This window comes from Astatotilapia calliptera, chromosome 11 (genome assembly GCF_900246225.1).
Source record: "Astatotilapia calliptera chromosome 11, fAstCal1.2, whole genome shotgun sequence".
Classification (NCBI taxonomy): Eukaryota; Metazoa; Chordata; class Actinopteri; order Cichliformes; family Cichlidae; genus Astatotilapia; species Astatotilapia calliptera.
This window is the reverse complement of record NC_039312.1, coordinates 5,914,093-5,937,092: the sequence shown is the minus strand read 5'-3', so window position 1 is coordinate 5,937,092 and position 23,000 is coordinate 5,914,093. Positions and strand designations below refer to the sequence as shown.

At 41.1% G+C, this 23,000-nt stretch overlaps 1 protein-coding gene across 4 annotated transcripts in view; it reads left to right on the top strand.

Annotated features, from left to right (window-relative positions):
* The window catches only part of vps13b (vacuolar protein sorting 13 homolog B), a 314,335-nt gene that overhangs the window by 166,455 nt on the left and 124,880 nt on the right, over positions 1-23,000 (top strand). For 2 of the 4 annotated variants that reach the window (XM_026183458.1, XM_026183459.1), the window contains exons 23-31: positions 1,351-1,585; positions 3,970-4,187; positions 8,014-8,217; positions 13,119-13,290; positions 16,035-16,149; positions 20,028-20,169; positions 21,020-21,292; positions 21,591-21,747; positions 22,027-22,138. In XM_026183458.1, the coding sequence (XP_026039243.1) occupies positions 1,351-1,585; positions 3,970-4,187; positions 8,014-8,217; positions 13,119-13,290; positions 16,035-16,149; positions 20,028-20,169; positions 21,020-21,292; positions 21,591-21,747; positions 22,027-22,138 (1,628 nt within the window). Of the gene's footprint in view, positions 1-1,350; positions 1,586-3,969; positions 4,188-8,013; positions 8,218-13,118; positions 13,291-16,034; positions 16,150-19,173; positions 19,241-20,027; positions 20,170-21,019; positions 21,293-21,590; positions 21,748-22,026; positions 22,139-23,000 lie in introns of those variants that run through there. The other 2 variants (XM_026183460.1, XM_026183461.1) reach the window with 2 other exon arrangements.

Sequence of the window (23,000 nt, the reverse complement as noted above, 5' to 3'; positions counted from 1 at the left end):
ACCGTTGTTCTGACGATATTTGATGGTTGAGGACTTTGGCACATATCTGTTTATATATATATATATATATATATATATATATTCAAGATGTCCAGCAGGATAGCATTAGCCTCAGGCACCGTCGTCAAAGTGCAGGCCCGAGTCATGGTATTAAAGCCGGCACTTTCCGTATGTCAGCCTGCTTTACAGCTTAACCCTGCTTAGATCTGCAACAGCCCAGGCAGTGTCGGTGATTTTTTTTTTCTCTGCGTGCCAGCTCTTAAAAAGGCCAAAGCTTATGTGTCACTGTGCAAAAGCGTTCCCATTTCAAACCACCCTTTAAAGAATAATCAAAAGAGGAAGCAGAGTATGATGAAAGTGTAACCATATCTGTACTTCTCGCTCTTTCTCAGTGTCTCACTCTCCTCCTCTTGATCCTGCTTTCAAAGTCTTTTTCTCTGTCTCGCCTTCTCTTTCACTTCCCATGAAAACTTGGAGATGGTTTCCAGGCCCGTGCAGTTATAGCCAAAGATCATACAAGTGCATATGCAAATTTTGATGGTGTGTGTCTTAATGTGTGCGTAACGTGTTAAGATATGCCAAACATATCTTACAGTATAACTTGCTCATGAAACCAGAGGGCTCATAGAGTATCCACCTCTCTAATAAGTGAGACTAAAAATAAGTAGAAGTAGTCTCTCTGACAGAAGTGAGCACACATCCACACACAAGTATCTGGCAACACCTGCTGTCTGCCCCCTGGACCCTGCACCCCTTTGCTTTTCATTAACTAGGCTAGTAAATGGAAAAACACAAAGCAATATTGTTGCTCAAAGTTGTTGCTTGCACTCTTGCCGGCTACTGCTTACTCATCTAAAGGCTTTTGATTTTTATTTGATTTGTTTATTTATTTATTTATGTATTATTTGGGACATTGTACAGCTGGGACTGATCTCCAGTGCTTTTTAAAAAGACTTTAGTATTTAACTGACGAAACCTCAAAGTTTTTTGTTTTTCTGTTTCAGAAAATCACAGTGGTTTTAAATGGATGCTCAGAAATATGTAATGTAATGTATGTAATGTGCATTTTGTAAGACGGTTTAGTGTGTGTGACCAAATGTAGGGTTTTTTTCTTTTTTAAACCAAGGAAAGTATTGTTCACCATGTTCAGGCTTTTCCAGCAACACCCGGAATGTTGCACAATTTTTTTTCTTCTATTCTTTCCATCACAGTCCAAGTTCTGTAATACTGGCAAAAAAACTGAACTTTTGTGCACTTGGATGGCATAAGACAGGTGCTTGTTTACTGATGGGTGAGGCTGAATTGGCTAACATGATTAATGTTCCCCTCTTTTTTCTGCCTTTTTTCAAGTTGGAGCTGCAGCCCTGCTGTGTATTCCTCCCCAATGACAGCCTCCCTTCTCCGAGCACTATCATCTGTGGCGACATTCCCGGCACTGTGCGTAGCTGGTACCACAACCAGACCAACATGCCTGGGACTCTGGTAGTTTGCCTGCCTCAGATTAGTATCCTCAGTGCTGGGCATAAGTACATGGAACCACTACAGGAGCTCCCCTTTGTGGTCTCAAAGCCCATCTTGGAAGAAGGTAGGTTTTCATACCACATCTAATGAAATCTAAACTTTCATTAGAATTATTGAAATACTCTGGGACATACACCCAGATACACAGTGATGTCAAAAAGAGTGATTTCAAAGCTGAAATTAGAAACACTGGTGGTGATAGATGCATAAGCTAAAATTGGAAATCTTGGGAATTTAATCCCACTTAGTGAGAAAGAAAATATGACTTAATAACTCATTTAATTTTTATTAATAATTAAAATGTATGATTTCACAATAGTAATAGCATATATAATGTCAATTCATCATCATTAGAGTCTTTTCAACACTGAGCAAACCTTTGACCCACTGCTACTCATTTACCATGACAAAAGACAAACAAACTTAAGTAGCGCGACTTTGAGAGATAGATCGTGCACATGTGGTGTGCACACCTGGTGGAGTTGACACAAGCAACACTTAGATGGTTGAGCAATGTTTTCTCTTCAGGAGGAGAAAAAAGGGGGGCACACTTCTTTTCTCCAAACTTTTTAATGACATCAGCATTGGGCATGCAGTTGTAAAAAAACAGAGGAGAAAGAAAAACGACAGCAAAAACAGTGACATCAGCTGCCTTGTCAATGTTGCAGTGAAAATTAACAACCCATGCTTTTAGTAATTCATTCCTACTCTTTGAAATGGTCTTCATCCCTCATATTCAATGCTCGGGATCAAAGCAGCCTGCCAAGGGCGTATTGGTAAAAGTGCTCTTTGTGGCCCTGTGATAATGAACCTGTTCCTCATCCCTGTAAGATGGTACTTCCAGGGTCAGCAAGTTCATTGGTTCAAGCACTCCCAGTGCTGCATGCTGTTTCAGACTCACAGATTTAATATTAGGCCTCAATTTACGCTGTGTTTGTGTATCTGGTTAATGGATGTGGCGTAATCAATTATAGATGAAATAACTATTCAGTATTCCTTTTCTCAGGTTTTCCATTTCACAATAGTAAAAGGTTATGTAATGTCCAAGTTTTTTTTCATGTGCTGGAAAAATGTTTTTACTCAAGCCACACCACTGTCTATTTTGTGGATCCCATATATGGTGGACAATTTAAATAATTGGGTTCCTAAAGGTATCTTAGAATCAGACTCTGTCAAGATCTGGCAAAGCTGCCCTCGCTGGATTTTAACAAAAAGGAAGAAAAATGAGAAGAAGGCCCCCACGTTCCAGGTACTTCAGAACTTGGGAATGACATCACTCCTGAGTAAGCTTGTTCCAAGAAAAGCGAGGAAAAACAGGATTTGTTTTGGTTCTTTGCAAGGTAGAGCGATTCATACATCACTAGCTATACAATATAATACTCGATTATGGGTCCTTAAAAACAGTGCTGCATTCAAAGATAAAGCCCGGTCAGTGCTCTGCTTATTTAGTTGAGTCACAAATACAGTTTACAGTTTTACCTCTTTTTACTTTTACTGCCACCATCTTGGATTGTTAACTCGGGATGGGTGTGGGTGCTCCGACTTTCTGAGTGTGAAATCCAAGTTTAGGGGTTCTGGATTCAAATTCTGACTGAGAATTTGGAAATACCATTCGTTATACCGTGGCGTAAACTGCAAATAATAAAATAATACAAGCTTCTCATTTTTGTTATATATATTTATGCTGTTACCAATCCACAGCATTCCACATGCAAAGTTTAAGTGGCACGATATACCAGGTGATGACCTCGTGGTGAAGTGGTTTACACATTTATTTGGCAAAGTTGCTGGTTCAATTCCAGCTGGAGCCATAAATCATTTTTAGGGTTGTGTCAGGAAGAGCGTACAGCAAAAAATCACTCTGCCAAATGAAACATACGGAGCTACCCGCTGTGGTGAGCCCTCGTGACCAGGGAACAGCAAAAAGTAGCTGCTTCTTCCTGTAAGAAGTCCAAGCTAGACCTTAGCTCATAGCTTATGATTCATACTAGTTTTAAACTATACAAATATTGAAAATAGACGTGGTTAGACTGAAGAAACATTAGCAAATTTATATTCAGCGAATAAATCTAAGTGACAGATTCTCTCAAAAAGGGAACACAGCACAATCCTTCTTACCTCTAGAGACCAAAATATGCCGAATTCTGTGCTATGGTGTGACACGTGTATATTGGATAAAACTGTTGCCTTTCATATGGCATAAACAATATGGCAGATTTGTAGAAAGATGGTCTATTCGTGTCTTATGGAGAACAATATGTACAAATCAGAAACACCTAGGTTAAATGGGATAACACAGAATCACATATTTTTCCTGAGACCATAGTGAGTGTTTATCTCTTTGCCCTCACGTCACATAATGTCTGTCATCCTTGCATCTCTTTGCCATTTGCAATATACGTACTTGTTTTCATATATCATTTGCTTTTTCTTTATGTCTAACTCCAGGTGATGCCTTCCCATGGACGATCAGCCTGAGTCAGTTCAGCATATACACATTGTTGGGGCAGCAGCAAAGCCTGAGCCTGTTGGAGCCGATGGGCTGCACTTCCACACTAGCTGTCACATCCCATAAGCTGCAGAGCTCTGCTGAAGCAAGGCACTCCTTTGTAGTGTGCCTCCATGTTGATCTACAGCCCGTCCACGTCAAGTGCTCCAACCCTCAGGTCAGTCAGACAGTCTTTGCAGTCACAAAGTAGTCATTAGAATTACATGTATATTTATACAAATCATCCCCTTGTAAACTTTCCTGAAATATGAACGCACGAACCCTGGCAAGAAGATCCTGCCTCCGCATGATTTTCTGATATAGATTGAGTCCAGTAAACAAACTGCCTCATCTTCTGAACTCGTATAATTTTCATGAAAATGGAAGTGTAAACATGAGAGTGTTGCCTTGTTTGTTTTGGTAAAACATTTTGAGGTCTCAGTCAAGAAGAGTAAGGGATTGCAGTACTCACCATCATTGTTTTACAGCATGTTATTATGTTTTAGTGAGACTGTGATGAATACGGACGTACTGCAAACGGAACATGTTTGTCTCCCAGTTAGGTCCCTGTGTTGTTTTTCATTTCTCTCGTAGAATCACATCTACATGTACCATTACACATGTTTTGTTTTTTCACAATTGAATTAGCTGTATTGAATTAAGTTCCTCTGTAAACACTTAATTGGGTCAACCTTTAGAGCGGTCACACTGTTAAATGTCTTCGACCACAGTGATGAGCCATGGTGATATTGAGGGGAATTGGTACCAGAAACGAATTAAAGGCCTTAATCTGCTTGCGGTGAAAAGTTTCCCAGAGATGAGAAGAACTTTACTGAGGGAAAGTTTCTTTTCTTGCTTCTCTGGTCTCCCCGTCAAGTATGCTGCTGGTGTCTGGCAAAGCCGGGGAGGCTTATTGTGATTATATGATGAGTCATTATTAGTTTTTGGATGCCATTATAATAAAAAAAAAATCGTAATTCCTTTGCTCTGTTGTCCCATCTGCTCACCTCCCTCTTCTGTGCAAAATTTCTGACTTGAGGGGGGTAATAAGCTAATGCAGTTTCAAGTCTCACTGCAGCTTTTTAAGAACTGCTGCCAGAGCAACCCCACCCTCGCTAGAACAAAAGAGACCTCACACTACTTGATCGTCTTTCTAATTAGCGTTGCCATCTGGGGGAATATATATGGAGTTGTCAGAATGCTGCACAGTTACTGTACAATAAGTACAATGATTGTTGGATTTTGGGGGTAAAATTACATCTGCCGTTTCAAAACAAATAAATTATCACAGCGCTGATTTTGAGATATTAATACATTTAAAGTAAACAAATAGAAGCAACAAATTTGGCCCCTTAAATTTCCCCACGGCTACTCGGCTGCATGTTTGTCACATTAAGTCAGATTTTCCATTTCCATTACATGATGGATTACTTCATAGCACTAACAAAAGTATTTTTAGACAGTGTGGTGAAACAGTCGAGCCTTCAAGCAAACACCGTGGTGCGTTTTCACAGGTAGCAACTAGTATCGTAGTCGTATTTTGTATTTTTATCTGTGACTGTGACAGTACACGTGAAGATGCAAATTTCCTAATGAATTTTGGATTGTGCAGGTATATAGATTCAACCACGTCCGCAAAAGTGTGAGCAATGAGAAACCAATGCAGTCCATATGACACTTGTATGCCTTTTAGTCTGGACAGGAGGAGTTAAACGTCTCCATATTACTTCAACAAACTGACTGACTGGCTGTCTGAAAGTTGGGGTTACTAGTTGTGCTTTAACATTATCAGGACCACCTTGGAACGAGCGTACACACAGCAACTGTTTGCTTTAACCTTTGGCACATAACTGTACAGCATTTCAATGAACAGATATGCACACATACACACACCTGTTCCCGTGTACACAAGAGTTACCACACATACTCAACAATATGTCATTTTTGTGAAGTTTCTCTGTAAACTGCTCCTAGATAAAAGGATACAAACACTCGCCATCTGCATGCTGTCCTGTCCCTCTCCATCTGTGTGTTTTTATGAATGACTGTTGGAAGCCTCTGTTCAGTCTCCAGTTTGTAGTACTGCACCCTAACAGGCCTCCTGATCTGCAGATGACAGGCCTTTGGAGAATCCAGGCCTCCAAATGTTCCCCAACTCATGAAATGTTGCATCTGTATTATAAGCTCATGTAAGCGTGTGTGTGTGTGCATGTTTTTCATGGCCCAACCTACCCTAATAGCAGTAGCTGAGCTAAACTGTCTAACCCTGCTAAGCAGAAGTATCAGCAGCAGCAAATTGACATAGGACAGGGTAAATAACAGAGGGAAGGTAGGAGATGAAGAATGAAGATCAATGATGAAAGGGTGGATGGAAAGGAGTTCAAGCTCTGCTTAGGTTTCATCGTAAAATTAAGGACAAGTCTTTATCCCAGATGCTAATACAGAGGTCACGTAACAACCCTGTCATTCATTTTCGTGTTGATCTCACTGTGCACACATTTTCCCTTTTTTTTCCCCCTTTGCTCAGCAGTCTTCAGTCTTTTCTTCCACATCTGCTACTGAGTGCAGTAGGCCTTGTTGTGCTTGATTGGAGTTCCAGGCCCCAACTCTCAGAGAAGGGAGCACGGTGCCGTACCTCCCCTGCCGGCAGTGCAGTTTGGTTGGGTATGGCAAACAGCTGTTGGCCCTGTCCCTGGACAGCGGCTGAATCGGCGTAGCAGCTCTTCCTCGACATGTTTGAAATGGTGCAGCTGTAATGTATTGTGGTGCTTCTAATTTGATTTATGATTATTTGTGGAAGACCTCCCTGCAATGTGTGCGCTAACAGGAGAGCATGTGTGCGAGCGAGACTCTGAGAGTAAAAATGTGCTCAGAGTCTATTTCGTATGTGTGCTCATGTGCCTGTGCACCTTTAAGTTTAAGGGACCCTCAGTGGTGGGGGCTGCGGGCTTAGCTGGCTGCAGAAGCGAAGCATTTGAAATCCAGAAATTAGCTCACTGTGAAAGCGTGTTGCTTTTCTCCCTTCTTTCCTCCTAAAAAGCACCAAGTGAATGCATGAATAACCGAAAGCATCACATCACATTCCCCTGCTTTCGTCTCATGTTTTCCACTCTTTTTTTTTTTTTTTTTGGCTTTGTTGTTGTTTAAAGCTAAGGCTCTTTTCAATGCGAACACATGATAAATAGCTGAGAACACTTGACGCAGAGCCTTCAGTTTTTCCTAATCGTGGTGAGTTTTTAGCAGGAAATTGATGACAGAATTTAACTTTCCTCTGAGGGTGTTTCTTTGGAAGTTTTGTTGTTATGGATAACAAATTGCACAGTGAAGCACGTGTGTAAGCATGCTGCACCTCGCAAAGTGTGACCCATCGAACAGAAACACCAACGCATAGGTTTTACATCATTTTTGAGAAACGAGGCCTCTCTGAGTGACAAGTACAGAAGTATGTTAAGTCAGAGAGTGAAAGAATGAGAATGATAGAAGTCCATTTCTGGCTAATATTTCCTCTTTCTCCCTTTCCTTCTCTCTCAGCTTTTACTAGGTTTAGTGTCACATAACAACAAAGCTGCCAAGCCAAATCATGGTAATGGCCTCAGAAGTCAGAACTACATGAGAACTCCCCAGTGCAGCTGTTTGAGTCAGACCTTGGCAAAAAAAAATATACATTTGAATTTGGTTTTGACTACTTGTGGTGTGTTAGGGTTATCTTTTGAGGCACTCAGTTGGCACAGAATACTTTTCAGAGTATAGAAGCTAATTGGGAAAACTGAATGATACGTGTTTAATATGTTCTCAGTTTCCAAACAAGTGCTGTTAAACAAGCGGATGATGCAACATAGTGATAAACAGTCCTCACTTCCCATTCAAAATGAGTGTTTTTTCCCCCCAAACAGAGAAACCAAAAATTGTTTCGCTGGTAGACTGTCTTTATAATTGTTTTCAACCATAATTACAAAATACAAAACTAACGTTCTCTGTTTATCTCTGCTTGGTTCACCCTCCAGGTTCAGTTGTTGTATGAGCTCTTCCTCAGCTGGAGCTCAACGTGGGCTCGTCTCCAGAGGCATGGCATTTTGCGTCAGACGTCCAACATCCCAGATCCGCCTGCCGGTGCCGCTCCATCCTCCCCTGTACGCAGCAGCGCTGGCACCGCCCTGCCTGACACCAGCACCTGCAGTCCTTCTGCAGACTTTGGTTCCCCCACTGAGGTTGGAGTTTCTCACAGTTACACTTTTTATTATGTCAATTCAGAGTTTATATGAGTTATGGGAATCATCTGCTCATCTACACTGTTTTTGGTTTTTTTTTTCATCCAGACAAACCTCTTTTCATAATCGGGGGGAAAAAACACATGAAATGGTCCATTATTTCATTCACTCATTCATTCAGTTGAATGTCTGTCCATACATAGCACTGGCTTAGTCACTTATGAACTTTGCCTTTGTCAGAATCAGTGTTCCAGCTTTAATGTTGTGTTACTTTTTTAATATGCGACCTAATGACAGCCTGCCAGCACCCATCTTTTCTCAGCTAGCTGCTGTGAGTCATGCAGTAACAAATGCCATTTAAGCCATTGTTGTATACATAATTCTGGTGCTGATTTACAATTTTAAGTGCAAATATTGTTATTTTATTGTTATGAGTAGCTGAGTCAGTCTTAACACACATGACAAAAAATGTTTTGTTTCTGGAAAAATTTTAGAGGTGTAAAAGTATAAATCACTGCTTGTGTTTCTTACATGATTTTTTCTTACTCAGTGAGGTTTTATACTCCAGGCTAGGCAGAGAGTGCTGTTTGATTCGTTTAAGCTCAGCCTTGATTGAGGATAAACTTGCCTCTTAGCTGGGGGAAAATAGTTACCTGTTGTTACATTTTTTTACTCAGATTAAAAATCAAACCCAGACATAAGTTTGAAATGTAGCAGTGCATATGCATGTGCAATAACGAAGGCTATTAAAGTCATATTTTCTTAGGGAGTAGCCTCAAATATAATTTTTTTCCCTTTTGTCTCTAGATGGTTGTGGCAGTTATCCCAGCTTTAGTTAATGTGGCAGGAGTTTTTCCTGCTGTGTAATACTCTTGCAGCAGCAATCAGTGCTGGGGATCCATGGCCTTGGGGCCACCAGGACACTGGATAATATGTCTATGTGTGTTTTTGTGAAGCATAAATATAGCATTTATAAAAATGATAGTGAGTGCGGGTCAGTGTTGGCATAGTGGAAACTAGTCTAGGCTATAATAGTGTTCGACCAGCAGCTGCCTGTCACCACTGTGGGGCCCCAGGGATCGCAATACAACCACCATACTGGTCTAAGAGGCAATAGCGTGTACATGCTTATGAAAAAAAGTGTTTCATATGTCAGTGTGCATCTGTGCCTACATTTGTTTCCTTGCTATCGACATGTGGGTGTTCTTGCGTCATTTGTGGAACTTGGAGAAGTGGCAGCAGTTCAGTAGAACTGGGAAGAACCTGGTATAGTGCCTCTATAGCAAGGCCACGGTGGCCCCTGACAGCCCACTTGTCACTGTTTACCTAAGTACAAACACTGGTAGAAGTGTTTAGTCCTCTGGGAGGCCGAGTGATTGAGCAAGAATGTAGGAGCTGTTTTGATAAGTCTCAGCAGTAGTGGCGGCAGTCTCCCCCCAACACCCCACCCTTTCTTTCTCTAGCTACATTCACATTACACCCACAAAAACCTCTGCCCTACTGTCCTCCCAGATATTTTCTTCCCCATTTGTGTAAAAATATAAAGCAATCTACTCATACTTCTGTATTTTGTAAACAAGTGTTCTACTAGTATTTATTAATTTACACAGCATAGTATTTAATAAACAGGCATTCCCCTTTCAGCCGTTTTATTGTTTCGCCACACTTTTCTGTTCATCGTACCTTTTAGCTCTCTTTCCTCTGATGATGATTTTAATCTGTTGAGATTTTTTTTACAACTTTTGTCGCCAACTTGTGTGGCTCGCCTGACCACCAGTAGTTTACCTGCACTATTAGGAGCGATGATTCTCTAATAATGACTCACTGCATTAAAGCGACAGTGTTAAAGTTTCCAAGGGGGTAACTTCTGCTAAGGATTGCTGGAGTTGTTTGTTAGAAAGTAAATAGTTCCTGCATGAAACTGGTCACAACGAGGTTTAAAAGTTTAACCAATTAATGATTTCTGGAAACACTGCCACTGTGTTTTAAGCATTATTCGAGCACCACGAGGCAAAGAGAAAGCAGACATGTCTACCATTAGCAGTCAACGATCCAGATTCTCTTCTTTTGCTTTCTCCATGTCTGTAATTACTTGTCACCCTATTCTGTCTTTCCTCCATGTACCCCCAAGCATTCTGCTCTCCCTCTTCTTATTCTTCACTGCTTCTCTATCTAAAGTGGTATCAAGCAGCACTCTTATTTCTTTCTGTGCTATTTTCAGTCTGAAAGTTTCCTTTTCCTCTCCTTCAAATTATCCTTCCACCTGTGCCTGAGCCATTCTCTTTTTAATTCTTTTTTTTTTTTCAAAATCATCCTTTTCCTTCTTCCTTTGACACTTCCCAGCCTGCTGTTGTCTTCCAATGTTTGGGTCTCTCTGATGAGCAAAGACAAACTCTGCAGAGAAAATAAACCCGGATCCTCAGCCCGTTTATAGCACAGAGGCCCAGGAATTAAACTGTATACTTTACAACTTGGCTTGCGGAGGTGTGGGAAAATACTTCTAGAAAGTGTGTGATTGTTTGGGGCCCTGATCTGGCAGTTCAGGGACGTAGCAGAGCCCACCTTCACCAAAACCACACCAAGACCCTGGCTTTTTTTGTTTGTCGGTTTAAAAAAAAAAAGATATATCATTTTTATTTTTGAATTCCCCTTTTTCACCCTTAAAAATAAAGATGTTTTTAATATGTGTTGTATAGTTAAAGTCTAACTTATTTCCCCCTTGTTTAAAAATGACAGTACATGTACTAAATGTTTTATAATATATAGACAGTACTTTTTTCATGGAATTTGACATGGCAGAAAAGAATGACATTAAAATGCTCATAATTACTTGTTACTTGTGACTGTTGTGGTTTACACGAGGAGAAGCTTTCTAAAGATGACAGCAGTAGTTCTGGCCTGGAAGCTTTAAGCAGTCGAGTGTCCAATGCTCGCACACAACCACGCTGCAGTACATGGTGGTTGGTTCCCACAGCGCCAGCAACTGGCTCCTGTTTCCACACATGATGTTACAGAGACTAATCCTACCAAATGGTTAGAACTGTAAACTAAACAATCCCAACCACACACACACACACACACACACACACACACACACACACACACACACACACACACACACACACACACACACACACACACACACACACACACACACACACACAGAGCGCCATATTTTGACTTCATCTCAACAATAATTAGTCCCCAAATGGCAGTTGACACCAGAATATCTCTCATTGAGACTGACTGAACACCATTACTGCTAGTCTCATATTACTCACTGCCAATCAGCGATATTACACACTCAGAAAGACGGACACACATTCACATATGTGCTTGACAGATTAGTTTGATGAAGACACTTAATGATACTTTTAGAGTCATTATTTAAGTAAATTAAACACAAAGAGATTTAGTGTAGTTAGCACTGTGGCATTTATGCAATAATAATGGTATTTAAGTTCCCGATTTTCAGTGGGTTTGATTGTTTTTTTTTTAGTTACATAAGTGTAACTATAGCTATTTTATCAAAGGTAGGAATTAAATCCTCATCTTCTTAGATTAGTTCCCGCCTGTGTTTTGTTGCTTTCCTTTTCTTACAGTGTGAACTAGTGTGTGAAGCACATGCTTCTCATCAGTTCCTAGTGGTCCCCATACACTGTGACGTTGCATCTATTTTTGAATCGACATAATCCTTAATTTATTTTTATTATTGTCATCCGTTCTTATCATGCTCTGCTGTCAACCAGCCTTAACTGTGTGATTAAATTAAATTTGCAAATTAGTTTCGCGCCCTCATCCCTCCCCCCAGCTGTGGAAAGAGGACATAGTTTCCTCATCTGGATCCTCTTTACAACACTGTAATCAGCATAGCAGCTGTGGGGTTTCTAATTGAGATGGTTGATAACCTCCTCACCAAACAGAGCCACGGTTGATAACCATGACACAATCTGTCATTACCACACTGCGATGGGAGAAGCTGCGGAAAAAATGAAACTCCTAATTGCAATATTGTTTGTTTGTAGGCTTTTCACTTTCCAAGCGAGCCGCACAGATACTGTACACGTTTGGAAAACATATTTACCAGGAAGAGACTGAGAAATAAAAATGTCCCCAGTGCTGTCATCTTCGTTGAATTGCCAAATCCCCAGTAAGGAGTTGAGAGCTCACAGAAGGCATCCTGCTCCACCGCATCCTGCTTGCTTTTCAGCTTCACTCCCCCCCCCCCCCCCCCCCCCCCCCCACCATTCCCGCCCCCACCTCCGGTCTTCACTTCCCATTCTCTCCCAGGCTGCAAGACGTGTGTGTCCTGGCGCACTTGAGTGAAAGGAGGCCATGTGGGTGCTGGTGGCTTACTTTGGGGTTAACACCGGTGACAGCTTTGCACAATGCACCCCCCCACCCACCTCCCGACATACACACGTTTCTCTGTTCTGCGTGGGGTTCTGCTCACCAGACACTGATGTCATCTATGCACTAAAAGGCTCAATATTTGGTGGTTGCTTTGTTATGGCTACATGCACAGCGACAACACTTTCAAACATACACATTCACCAAACACATGGACAAACACATGCACTCAAGCAGACAGTCCTCGATGATGATGGGAAACAAACAGGAATTTTAAGTCAAATGCTCTTTGAGTTTTTTCTTCTTCTTATTTGGTTGTGTTTAGTTGTTATATCTTTTAGCAAATTATGTAGTATATTGGCTGAAATGTGCTTTGTAATTGGCTAATTGACATTTTAAGTGACAGGAATTTCTCTCCTTATCTGTACTAGATTTATTGGACAAACATCAGAATTCAATATTAATGTGTGAATTACATTATGGTCCTCAAGCTTGCTGGCTGGTTACCATTTTATTCTGTCCAACAAAACAGTTCTGCTTTGGCTCTCTAGGGCGACTCGGTGACTGCAGGAGATGACGGTCCGTTTGCAGACACGGTGACACTGGAGCAGAAAACTAGCAGCATTGGTGGAACCAGTGGGAAGGTCAGCCTTTGGATGCAGTGGATGTTGCCCAAGGTCACAGTTAAACTGTTTGCTCCTGATCCCACTGCCAAAAAGACAGGTAACTGACCTTAACATCAATTCTCTGCTGAATGTTGCAAACTTTAGGTGTTAAGTTAATGACTTTCTGCTCTAAACACATGATATGTGTTAGATGTCTGTCTGTGTGTGTTAAATAGCTGAAAAAGAAGCAGGGGAGCATTAGCATTAACAGCACCACATCCGACTACACAAAAACATGTTTAGTAACTGTTATTAAAAATGTCTGTGAAGGTTCTCAATCATCCAGCTCATCGTAGTCTAAGGAGCTTTGAAAGAAGAAAGAAAAGCGTCTTGACTTCTTTAATTTTCTTGAAGACGTTTCACCTCTCAGCCGAGAAGCTTCTTCAGTTCATCCCAAATACCAAATTAACAACGTAGTGTATGCTGTACAGTGTAGCGAGGAATGCTCAGACCTCTACACTGGAGAGATCAAACAGCCATTTCATAAACGCACAACAGATGACTCACCTCGACAAGACTCGGCTGTTCATCTACATCTAAAGGACAAAGGACATCCTCTTTTGAGGATGCCAATGTTCACATTTTGGACAGATGGTTTGAAAGGGGAGTGAAAGAAGCCATCTATGTCCACTGTAGACGACCATCTTTGAACAGAGGCGGTGGTTTACAACACCAACTGTCTGCCATCTATAATCCAGTTTTGCGATCCCTTTTCAGATGCCTTAATGCCCACTCACATCGTGGGCCATTTGACCTCAGAAAGTCACATGATAGGGTGGGGCTAGGTCACCCGAAACCTTGGCTGATTGTGACCCACACCCGTTTTTACACCTTGGCTTGTGTGATTAGGCAGGGTGATTAAGCATCTGGACTACCCTGAGTCCAGATGCTTTTCTTTCCAAGCTCCTTAAAATGTTATCGAAATTATACAATAAAACAAGTGTAAAAGAGGGGGAAGGTTTTTCATGAAAATGCTTCAGTTTGATGGCAAAAGAACCAAACGGGACAGGCGAAAAGAAAAATAAAAGTTTCATTTTGCTGTGTATGAGAGCAAAACAGTATTCAAAGGTTTTATATATTAACACTTAAAAGGATCGGTGCCCGCCTGCTTTCTCAGTCATATGTTAAGCTCTAAGAAGGGAAAGGCAGCTGGAGAGGAGGGGGGTGGAGGGGAAAGATAAATAAATAAATGGGTGATGAATCCCAAGCGAACTGCCTCTTTGTCCCTTTAAATTTACTGGGGCGATGAAAGGCTAGATTCACCTTTAATTGGTGGCTGTAATATTTAGCATCTGCCAACCAGATCACCCAGCTTAAGGTCTTTAATAGTGGAAATGGAATGTTTTTGAGGACCTCACAGAGATGGTTTGATTTAAAGACATCCTAAATAGGCATTACTTTGGATTTTGGCTTAATATGTGCCATCTGAGTTGCAAAATGATCTTACCCGTGGATTTTCTGTGTGCAGCACATTAAGTATTTAATTGAAAGCAACAATTGTGCACATGCAGTTTTTTTTTTTTTTTTTTTAGACGCTTGTTATCACAAATGCATTCTTGGAGATAAACCACATATAAGACTGCGAAAAACTGTTATGATGTAATGTTTTTCAGCCGCAAAGGAAATCACATTCTTGTCTTTCCAGAGAAATGGAAAAATAGCCGTTCCAGACGTATTGGTTTTCCGGTATAATGTTATGCTTTTATGTGCTGGAAGTTTAGAGGTAGAAATTGAAGCGTGAGTGTTTAGAGGCTTTTGCTGAAGGCACAAATCAGTGGTACACTTTCTGCCTTTCAAGATGAGCCATTCTAAGATGAAGGGACTAAGGGTTTCCAGTACTCTCACAGGGTGGGTTTAGAAAACTCATATATCAATATCAGCACTGTGTTGGAGACTATGACTTTTTGAGTATCAAACAACTTGGGAGAGGCTTTTTTTCCACGCGGTATCCACAATAAAGCTGACAAGCCTTGTGTTTCAATATTAATAAGCTATTAGGAACATCTACATTTCTCAGAATTACCACAAGGCAACAGTACAACAGCAACCATAGTTTCAGATGTACAATGTCCAATTTCCCAAGCTAGTCTGTGATTGTGGGACTTTCTCAGTGGAAACAATGAGAGCGACTCAACAGTTAAGCTCACAAGCTCGGTTCAGTACAAAGTTAATCAGTCCTTCTATGAACCTTACTCACTTTGCCTGCAGTGGGTGAATTTTGTTTGCACACAAGGTGCTCAGAGGTACACACATGCAACCTTAGGAATACACACAGAAGAGTCCACAGGCTTTTCAATATTTTGTAAATACACATTCACCCTCTCTTTCCTCATTAAGACAGATTGAGGGTTCTGGGGCCAGTTGGATATCGTGTTAAACTGAGAAGATGCTTTGCCTTCTGAAATACAAACAGAGCACTGAAACACAGCCAGGCATACCAATACAAATGCTGCATGCGTTTGCACATTTTTCTGGGTGTGTGTGTGTGTGTATATCTGTGTGGCTTCAGTCTTGATCAGCAACACTGGTCTAGCTTCAAAAACACACTGAGCATCCACTGTGCAGGAACTGACCACAGCAGGATTATGGCCAAAGGCAAGACCTGGATAGGCTAATGAAATTCACTCGCACAGATTAAACTTCCTCTCATGCAGTCCAAGTTCAGCTGTAATGCCTGTTTGTGAAGTGCTAGGCTGGCCACAGAATATTGCAAACTAAGAGTTGATACAAATTTGAGCTTCTTGGTAAATGTATGTCTTTATTATTATACTATATTCTCTTTTGTTTTTGTCTTTCTGCCAGAGATCTGCGTCATCAGTGAACTAGAAGACCTGAGTGCCTCTGTGGATGTCCAAGATGTCTATACAAAGATCAAATGTAAAGTTGGCAGCTTCAACATCGACCACTACATATGCAGGTACGAAGGGATCTACTGCATGTAAAGAGACAGAGCAAATTAAAGGAAAAGCCTGAACCCCCGGCACCTTACAGCAAGGATATCTGATGTTCTGTTCTGTTGTTGACATCTTACTAAGGAGCTTTGTTGATTTTTCCCTGGATAGGTCTGTATAGGTTTTTCCCCCCCACAAATTTTTAGCCTGCAAGCTTTTGTAGTAAATGTTGTAAGTAATTTATGTAGACTCAACTGCAGTAAAACCTGGGATCCCACATTTATCCACCAGGACACCATGCAGCCCCCTTACGCTTGTGCTTTTGCAATCCCACACACACTTTTACCACCAGTACTGCCACTTTGGTCTGTTCCCACTTCTGCTCATATAATTTTCTGGATTATCGCCTCAACGTCCTTGTCTTTCCAGACAGCTGTTGTGGTGTTGACCACAGACTAACAGACAGATGGACCGACTGACTAGATAGACGCGCGGAATGGATTCTGGGCCGGCCCAACTCTGACTCACAGAGCGGTAGTTCAGTCAGTCCGTCAGTCATTTTCTTTCTGTCTGCGGTGTCTGAATTGATTCACAGAAACATTAACACGTTGTTAGGGGAGGAAAACCACTGGGCGACGTTCCACTGCATCTTTATGGTAATCTCTCCCCATGTCAAGTTACAGTCACAATGGGCTAATTTAGCTCTGGGTTCTGAAATGATGAAAGAAAATACTGTAGCATAGAGCAGCTTGAAATGAAAGTACAGATTTTTTCCCATGCCCCACATACATGTGTCTCCCATTAATTGAAGAGGGACGTTATTTTCAGTGTCTAAATCCTTAGTTTTCTCTCTCCGTGCTACGATCTCATACCTCGGCGATAAACTCAGCAGTTCCAAAGGCATGTTTTGTACGTGCCTGAAGTCTTGTTCTGTTGGGAAGAGACCGCTTAGCAGGAGGCAATTCCCCCCGTCTCTGTCTGAGGAGATAATGAAACAGCGATCTGCTGCATGTTGCATCCAGCGGGCAGACTATTTTTGTGTGTATTTTGCAGTGTGTGTTCATAAGTGTCGGTGTAGATACACCCCTGTAAGTGTCTTATGCTCTGATCGAGCCAGACAGCAAAAGAGAGATTGATCTTCATGGGCCCTGAGCCTGTACTGGACCCCATCATTAGCAATCAACGGTCTCACCATCGATATGATAATAGCTATCGATGCTGATTTGCCAGATTTTAAAATCATCTTATCTGGATCTTGGGCATGTCACTACAGGTCAAAGAGGGACTGAGTTGATTGCCTTGGCTGTGAACCTGACTGTCTAACAGGCGTCTCACAGACCTCCCTGTTTTGCTGTAGCTGGTTAATTTATATTCCGTCAGGCCACATGTGTTCTGTACAGTATTGAGTAACAGTTTAAGCCAGGACCAAGTCAGCGGTTAGACATTTTTAGAGAGTGAAGGTGCTTTGGGTCATTATATCGTGCGGTTCTGCTCTCCACAGGTGTGTGTCTAATTGCTTCTGAGGCAGCGCCAAGCCTAATCTTTTTACTAGACCTCTATGCCTTCCTAAGTAGATAATAAGTCAATTTTCTCATTTCTAGGTTATTTCAGTTTAATGTGAATTAAACAACATGGTCCCAACACACTTTCACTGAACAATGTTCTGGCAGGCAGAAGCACTTCATTATCCAAGCCAGGTTACAGTCATGGCTGTTTAGGACACAGTGGAGGACCTCTGGGCTGCGGGCCCAATCTAATCCCCGTCATCCACAAATACAAGAGAGCCCACATCCAGTGGAGTCCATATTAATCATTCTGAACAGATAATTGTTTGGTATTTCATCACCCAACCCAGGTTATTTGTGTGCAGTGGGTTAGATTAGATCAAGCTTGACAGAGAAAATGCCTCATCTGGCCTTAGCTATCTCACTGCTGGAAAATGAATGGAAAGTTAGATAGGGCAAGTAAATATGGGAGGTAAATATATAACTGAATTCGTGATTGTATCAAAATTGGAGTTAGACAGAAAAAGTGAGCAGGAGGGAAAGAAAATGACAGAAGTAGTCTGTAGGGAGGACAAATTAGGTGGGTGTTGCACCTCATCGGTACTGGGCTCACTTATTATAAAGCTGAGGAGGGAAACTGAAGTGAGATGAAGGCAAAAAGGCGGCAGAGTGGTAGACTCTGTAAGGCTATTTGCCATGTTGTCGGAAAGACGTACATTTAACTGTTGCACAGAGATGCTCCCGAGATACAGTGCACCCTTATTCACTCTGTTGAGCATCTCACGCAAATTGGAGCTGATGTCTTCCAGCTGTTCTACAAATAGGAGGCAGCGAAGGATGACTGGATGGAAGCTTAGAGGGAGAAAAGAGAGACGAGGAGCTGTGGGGGGTCCGTGTGTCGATTAGTTACTCTCACAAGTGAGAGAGCAGATTACAAAGATATATTCGCACAAGTGTGCAAAGAAAGAACATGCACACTATGTAACAATGCAGGGAACACACAGAAACACACTCACCGCTGGGACCATTCCTCTCTCGCTGAACTCTCAGTATACTAATGGGGTGTAATGAAGTGAGAGGTGGGCAAGGTGAGTGAGAGGGTTACTAAAAGGAAAGATGCTGATGGTATTGAACCATTTCCACTGTGCGAAGCATTTTGCCATAATGTATTGTGCACCATTTGATACTGTTTGTGTGTGTTTCACATTCTCCAGATTTGGGGTAGTTTTTTATGTTTGTTTGTTTTTTTTGTGGTACTGCAAATTGAGAATGGTAATTGTTGTGTTGTTATGTCTGCGTTCATGTTATTTGTGGTTTCTGCTTCTTATGTATGGCTATAGTAATAAATGAAAAGATCAAATATTCTTAGTATATAAAATTTATAGGGGTGTGTAACTCTAGTATCTCAAAGGTTGATAAAAATGTTAGCATCGGCCTGTGGTTCACTTTTGTATTTTGCCATTGATGAGACATTTTCAGGCCCTGGCACAGCAACACGAGTAATCGCAGGTACTGTTTTAAGATGGGCCTTGTGTCTCTCTCCAGGCCAGGGCAGGTCTGGCACTGTGGCACCTATGAAGGACTCATTCTGCAGTGCAAGGAGACATCTGTGGTGAGGCCTCTGCCTATGTCAGAACAGCTATGGCAGCCTTAGGTCTCTTTATACTGCGCCTCGCCATCTTATTGCTCCTAATCAAGGTCACTTATCTCTTCTCGTGCTGGAGAGACAGGAAACTAAAGGAAGATAAATGACAAAATATTGTGTTTGGCTATGATGAACACATTAATAACATCAAAACAGGTGGAAATATAATCACAGAATTAAATTTTGCTCATGGTGTAACACTCACCTGTCTCTCCAGTGATTCTGACTAGCTGAATAATCAAACCAATGAAAAATATTGAGAGCCTTTCTTCTCTGTGTCTGCTGGAGGAGACTAAAACATGGGCATTCCCTTTTCTTGTTGACAAATTTCATTCTGGTGATGGTCTTATACTGGCAAGCAAATGAAAATGTGTCAGTTAGCACAGATTTGACCATAATTATGCAGTTTAGTCAGATGATAATGAATAGAAACTGAAATTATTAAACATTAAAGCAAAGAAAACTTTTGAATCTTCGTTTTTTTAAAGTGCTTTGGGTACCTTGTGTACTTTTCATTCAAAACACAACTTAAACAGTTGCTTCAACATCTTTATTGCTGGATAGTATAAGACCATGACAATGTAATACTTCAGTTGGTTCAAGCTGGAGCAGCTTCCTGTGGGTTTAATCAGTTTATTCTATATTTAATTATCTTCTTCTAGTTATAGCTTTTTTTCCTCATCTTTTCTGCCCTCTCTGTGTGACGACTTCTCCTCTGTTCTTTTCTGCATCTCCTTTCTCTCCTTCCCTCCAGTATGGAGGAGGGTGTTCGGAGCTCGGGCGGCTGTGGAGGAGTGGTCCTTTCTTGCACTGACAAGCTGAACAGACGCACTGTGTTGGTTCGACCCGTCAGCAAGCAAGAGTCTTTCAGCCACTTCTCTGGCTTTTTCTCTCCTGTAAGAATCCCGCTCTTCTTTTTTTTCCTCCATCAACAGTGGCTTAATAGAGTTCTGTATGTTCCTCAGAGGTGTTTCAGAATCGAAGGCTTCTGATGTAAATCAATTTTAAATATGCTTTTAAACCAGCACAGTACAAAACTGACGTTCTATGAACAACAACAGATAAAAAAACAGTTTAAGTAATTAAAATAACTACAAAAAGTCACATACAGCACTTTGTCTCTGAGGAATAGATCAGGTAGATAGTCTGAACATCACTATTTGGGTCTCTTTGTATTTATTTAGGTTTAATAGGAAGTCTCCTAAAAGGGTGTAGAACTTAGAAAATGATCAGTTAATGAATCCTTTTGTCAGCAGCTATTTAATCCACTGTTACTGGATGTTGTAGCACTTTACCTTGATGCCTATAATCAATCAGCTTGTCTTTTAATCATTAAACATTTAGAATGAAACTTCTTTTTTCAGAGGTACTCTGTATTTAATTGTTTTCACCCCATAATTGTTTTTCAAATAAGTAATAAAATGGAAGCTTTGCATGCTTTTTGAGCTATATCTGAAAAAGTGATGTCAGGTTTTTCAGAAATTGAAAGGGAAAGTGTAAATCTAATCCTCTAAACTAAATAGATCATTGATTCCAACGTGATTCTCTTGAATTTTCTTGGTAAAAAATATTTCAAATTAAAATGCGATCTGAGAAAAATAGCTCAAGAAGTTATTCATTTATTTTTATTCTGGTTTAACCTTTACCTACAAAATTAGTCAAAACAATAAACAATGAATTTTATTTGCGTGTGACTCCTGTGTGATATCGCTCATGTGTGATTTGTCCTGTCTTACCGCTGGCCAGACGGCAGCTAAAGTCCTGGAGGGCTCTCACCAGCAGCACGGCTTTCTGTCAATCACCTACACGCAAGCTATCACCAAAAATGTCCGTCATAAACTCACCACTCGGCCTGAGCGGCCAGCCCGCAGCAGTGCTACCATTGTCAATCAGCAGGTGACCACTGATCCTCTGGCAGACAGCTCGCCGCTGTACCTGAGAGAAATCCTGCTGACAGCCCAGCCGTTTGATGTGGTTCTGTCCTGTCCCTTACTGGCCACTGTAGCAGGAGTGTTCCAGGTAGCAAAAAATGTCTGTCAGTTCTAATAACTGTGAAGTTTGTTAACACTGGGCCCATATGGGAAATAAACAGCATAACAAATGTCTTTTCATTTAAGTAGCCTTTTGTAATATAGTTATAAAAAGTATTGGGCACAGGAATTGAAATCCTGATGATTTTTAATCAGTTTTAACATTAATAGATGAAATATATTGGAAAAAAATAAGCCAATTCAAATAATTTGATGCAGTTTAAGAGGCCAGCTAACCTTGATCTTCTGAATACATCACCTGTACTTTTGGCTTCATAAATTTTCAGGCGAAGGTACCAAGACGCTACAGAGAGCGTGGGAAATCAGCAGGTCAGCCAATGAGAAGCCACACGTTGACCTCTCGATGTCTTCCTCTCATCTACATCAACACAAGTGTGATCAGGGTCTTCTGCCCTGGGACACAAGACAAACAGCTTGGGTCAGGTTAGAGAATTACTTTGTTTAAAGACATTATAGAGCCTCCACAACGGAATGCAAAGATACATGAGACAGAATAGTACAGTATATATAATGAGGTCTGATTAAAACCTTTATTACTGTAAAAATAATAACACTAATGAATTCTGCCAGTAACAATTATCATATGCTTTGACTTCATTTGTTTTTATAAATCAGCAATATATATTTTTCTGCATCAAACCATTTCTTCTCCTTTGTAAGTGGTTAATTTTGTGTTCTGTGTATTTGTATGTGTCCTGGTAGATTCCCACATGAAGAAGGAAGACACCTTGGTGTTGAAGCTAGGCTCCCTCAGTATGGCTCCTCAGGCTGATAACCCGCTGACCCGCACTGTGCTGCGAAAAGACATCTACCAGTAAGCCAATCTCTTGCCACCAAGTCTCCTTTATAATTTATGATCCATTTATCTTTTTTGAAATATTTATTTATTTCATTTTTTATTATTTTGTTAGTTAAGTGCTACACAATCACTCTAAAACAGCAGCTATGAGGATGTTTGTATCTGATTCTCCTTCTTTTTATAATTCAGTCAGTTTCTTGTCACTGGAATTTCTTCTCCCCTTCTTTTATTAGGCAAATATTTCCCACTTCCTTCCTGTCATTAAATTTAATAATTTAGATTACATTAACATGTAATACTTTTAAAGCGCACATACGACTTCAGCATTAAACCTCCTGGAACTACATGCTTGGTAGCCATGTACATATATATGGGTGCTCACCTGTCTCTCAGGATGCTGGCTACCTTGGAGGGGGGGAGGGAGGGGGGGGGATTGAGGATGTGGTGGGTAACAGCACCTCTAAGTGGTAAAGCTGTCCCTGAAATTAATTCAATGACATCTTGGCGGTCTGCCGTGCCTCCAGCTGAAACAGAAGACTGTTGACACAAGCCCCTCGTGCCATGTGGATCAAAGCTGCAACGCAGGGAAAATCTGGACTTGGTAGGGAAAGAGCTCCGCACAAAGCACATTTCCCTGCTATAGGCAGCTAAAAGAATCTGGATTGTGTCATAGCTGCCTGAAAACCACAGCCCTGCAGCACGTATGTGTGTGAAAGAGAGAGGGAGAGCAGTTGTGCGAATGGGCAGATATGGAGCTGGCAAACACATGTAATGAGGGAGATAAAAGTGGTGCCTAATGCTTTGTGCAGCTGCGAGTGCAATGTGAGTTGATTTGAAATGAGGAAAAAGTTAGGCGGTTAAAAAAAGGAGAAGAGAG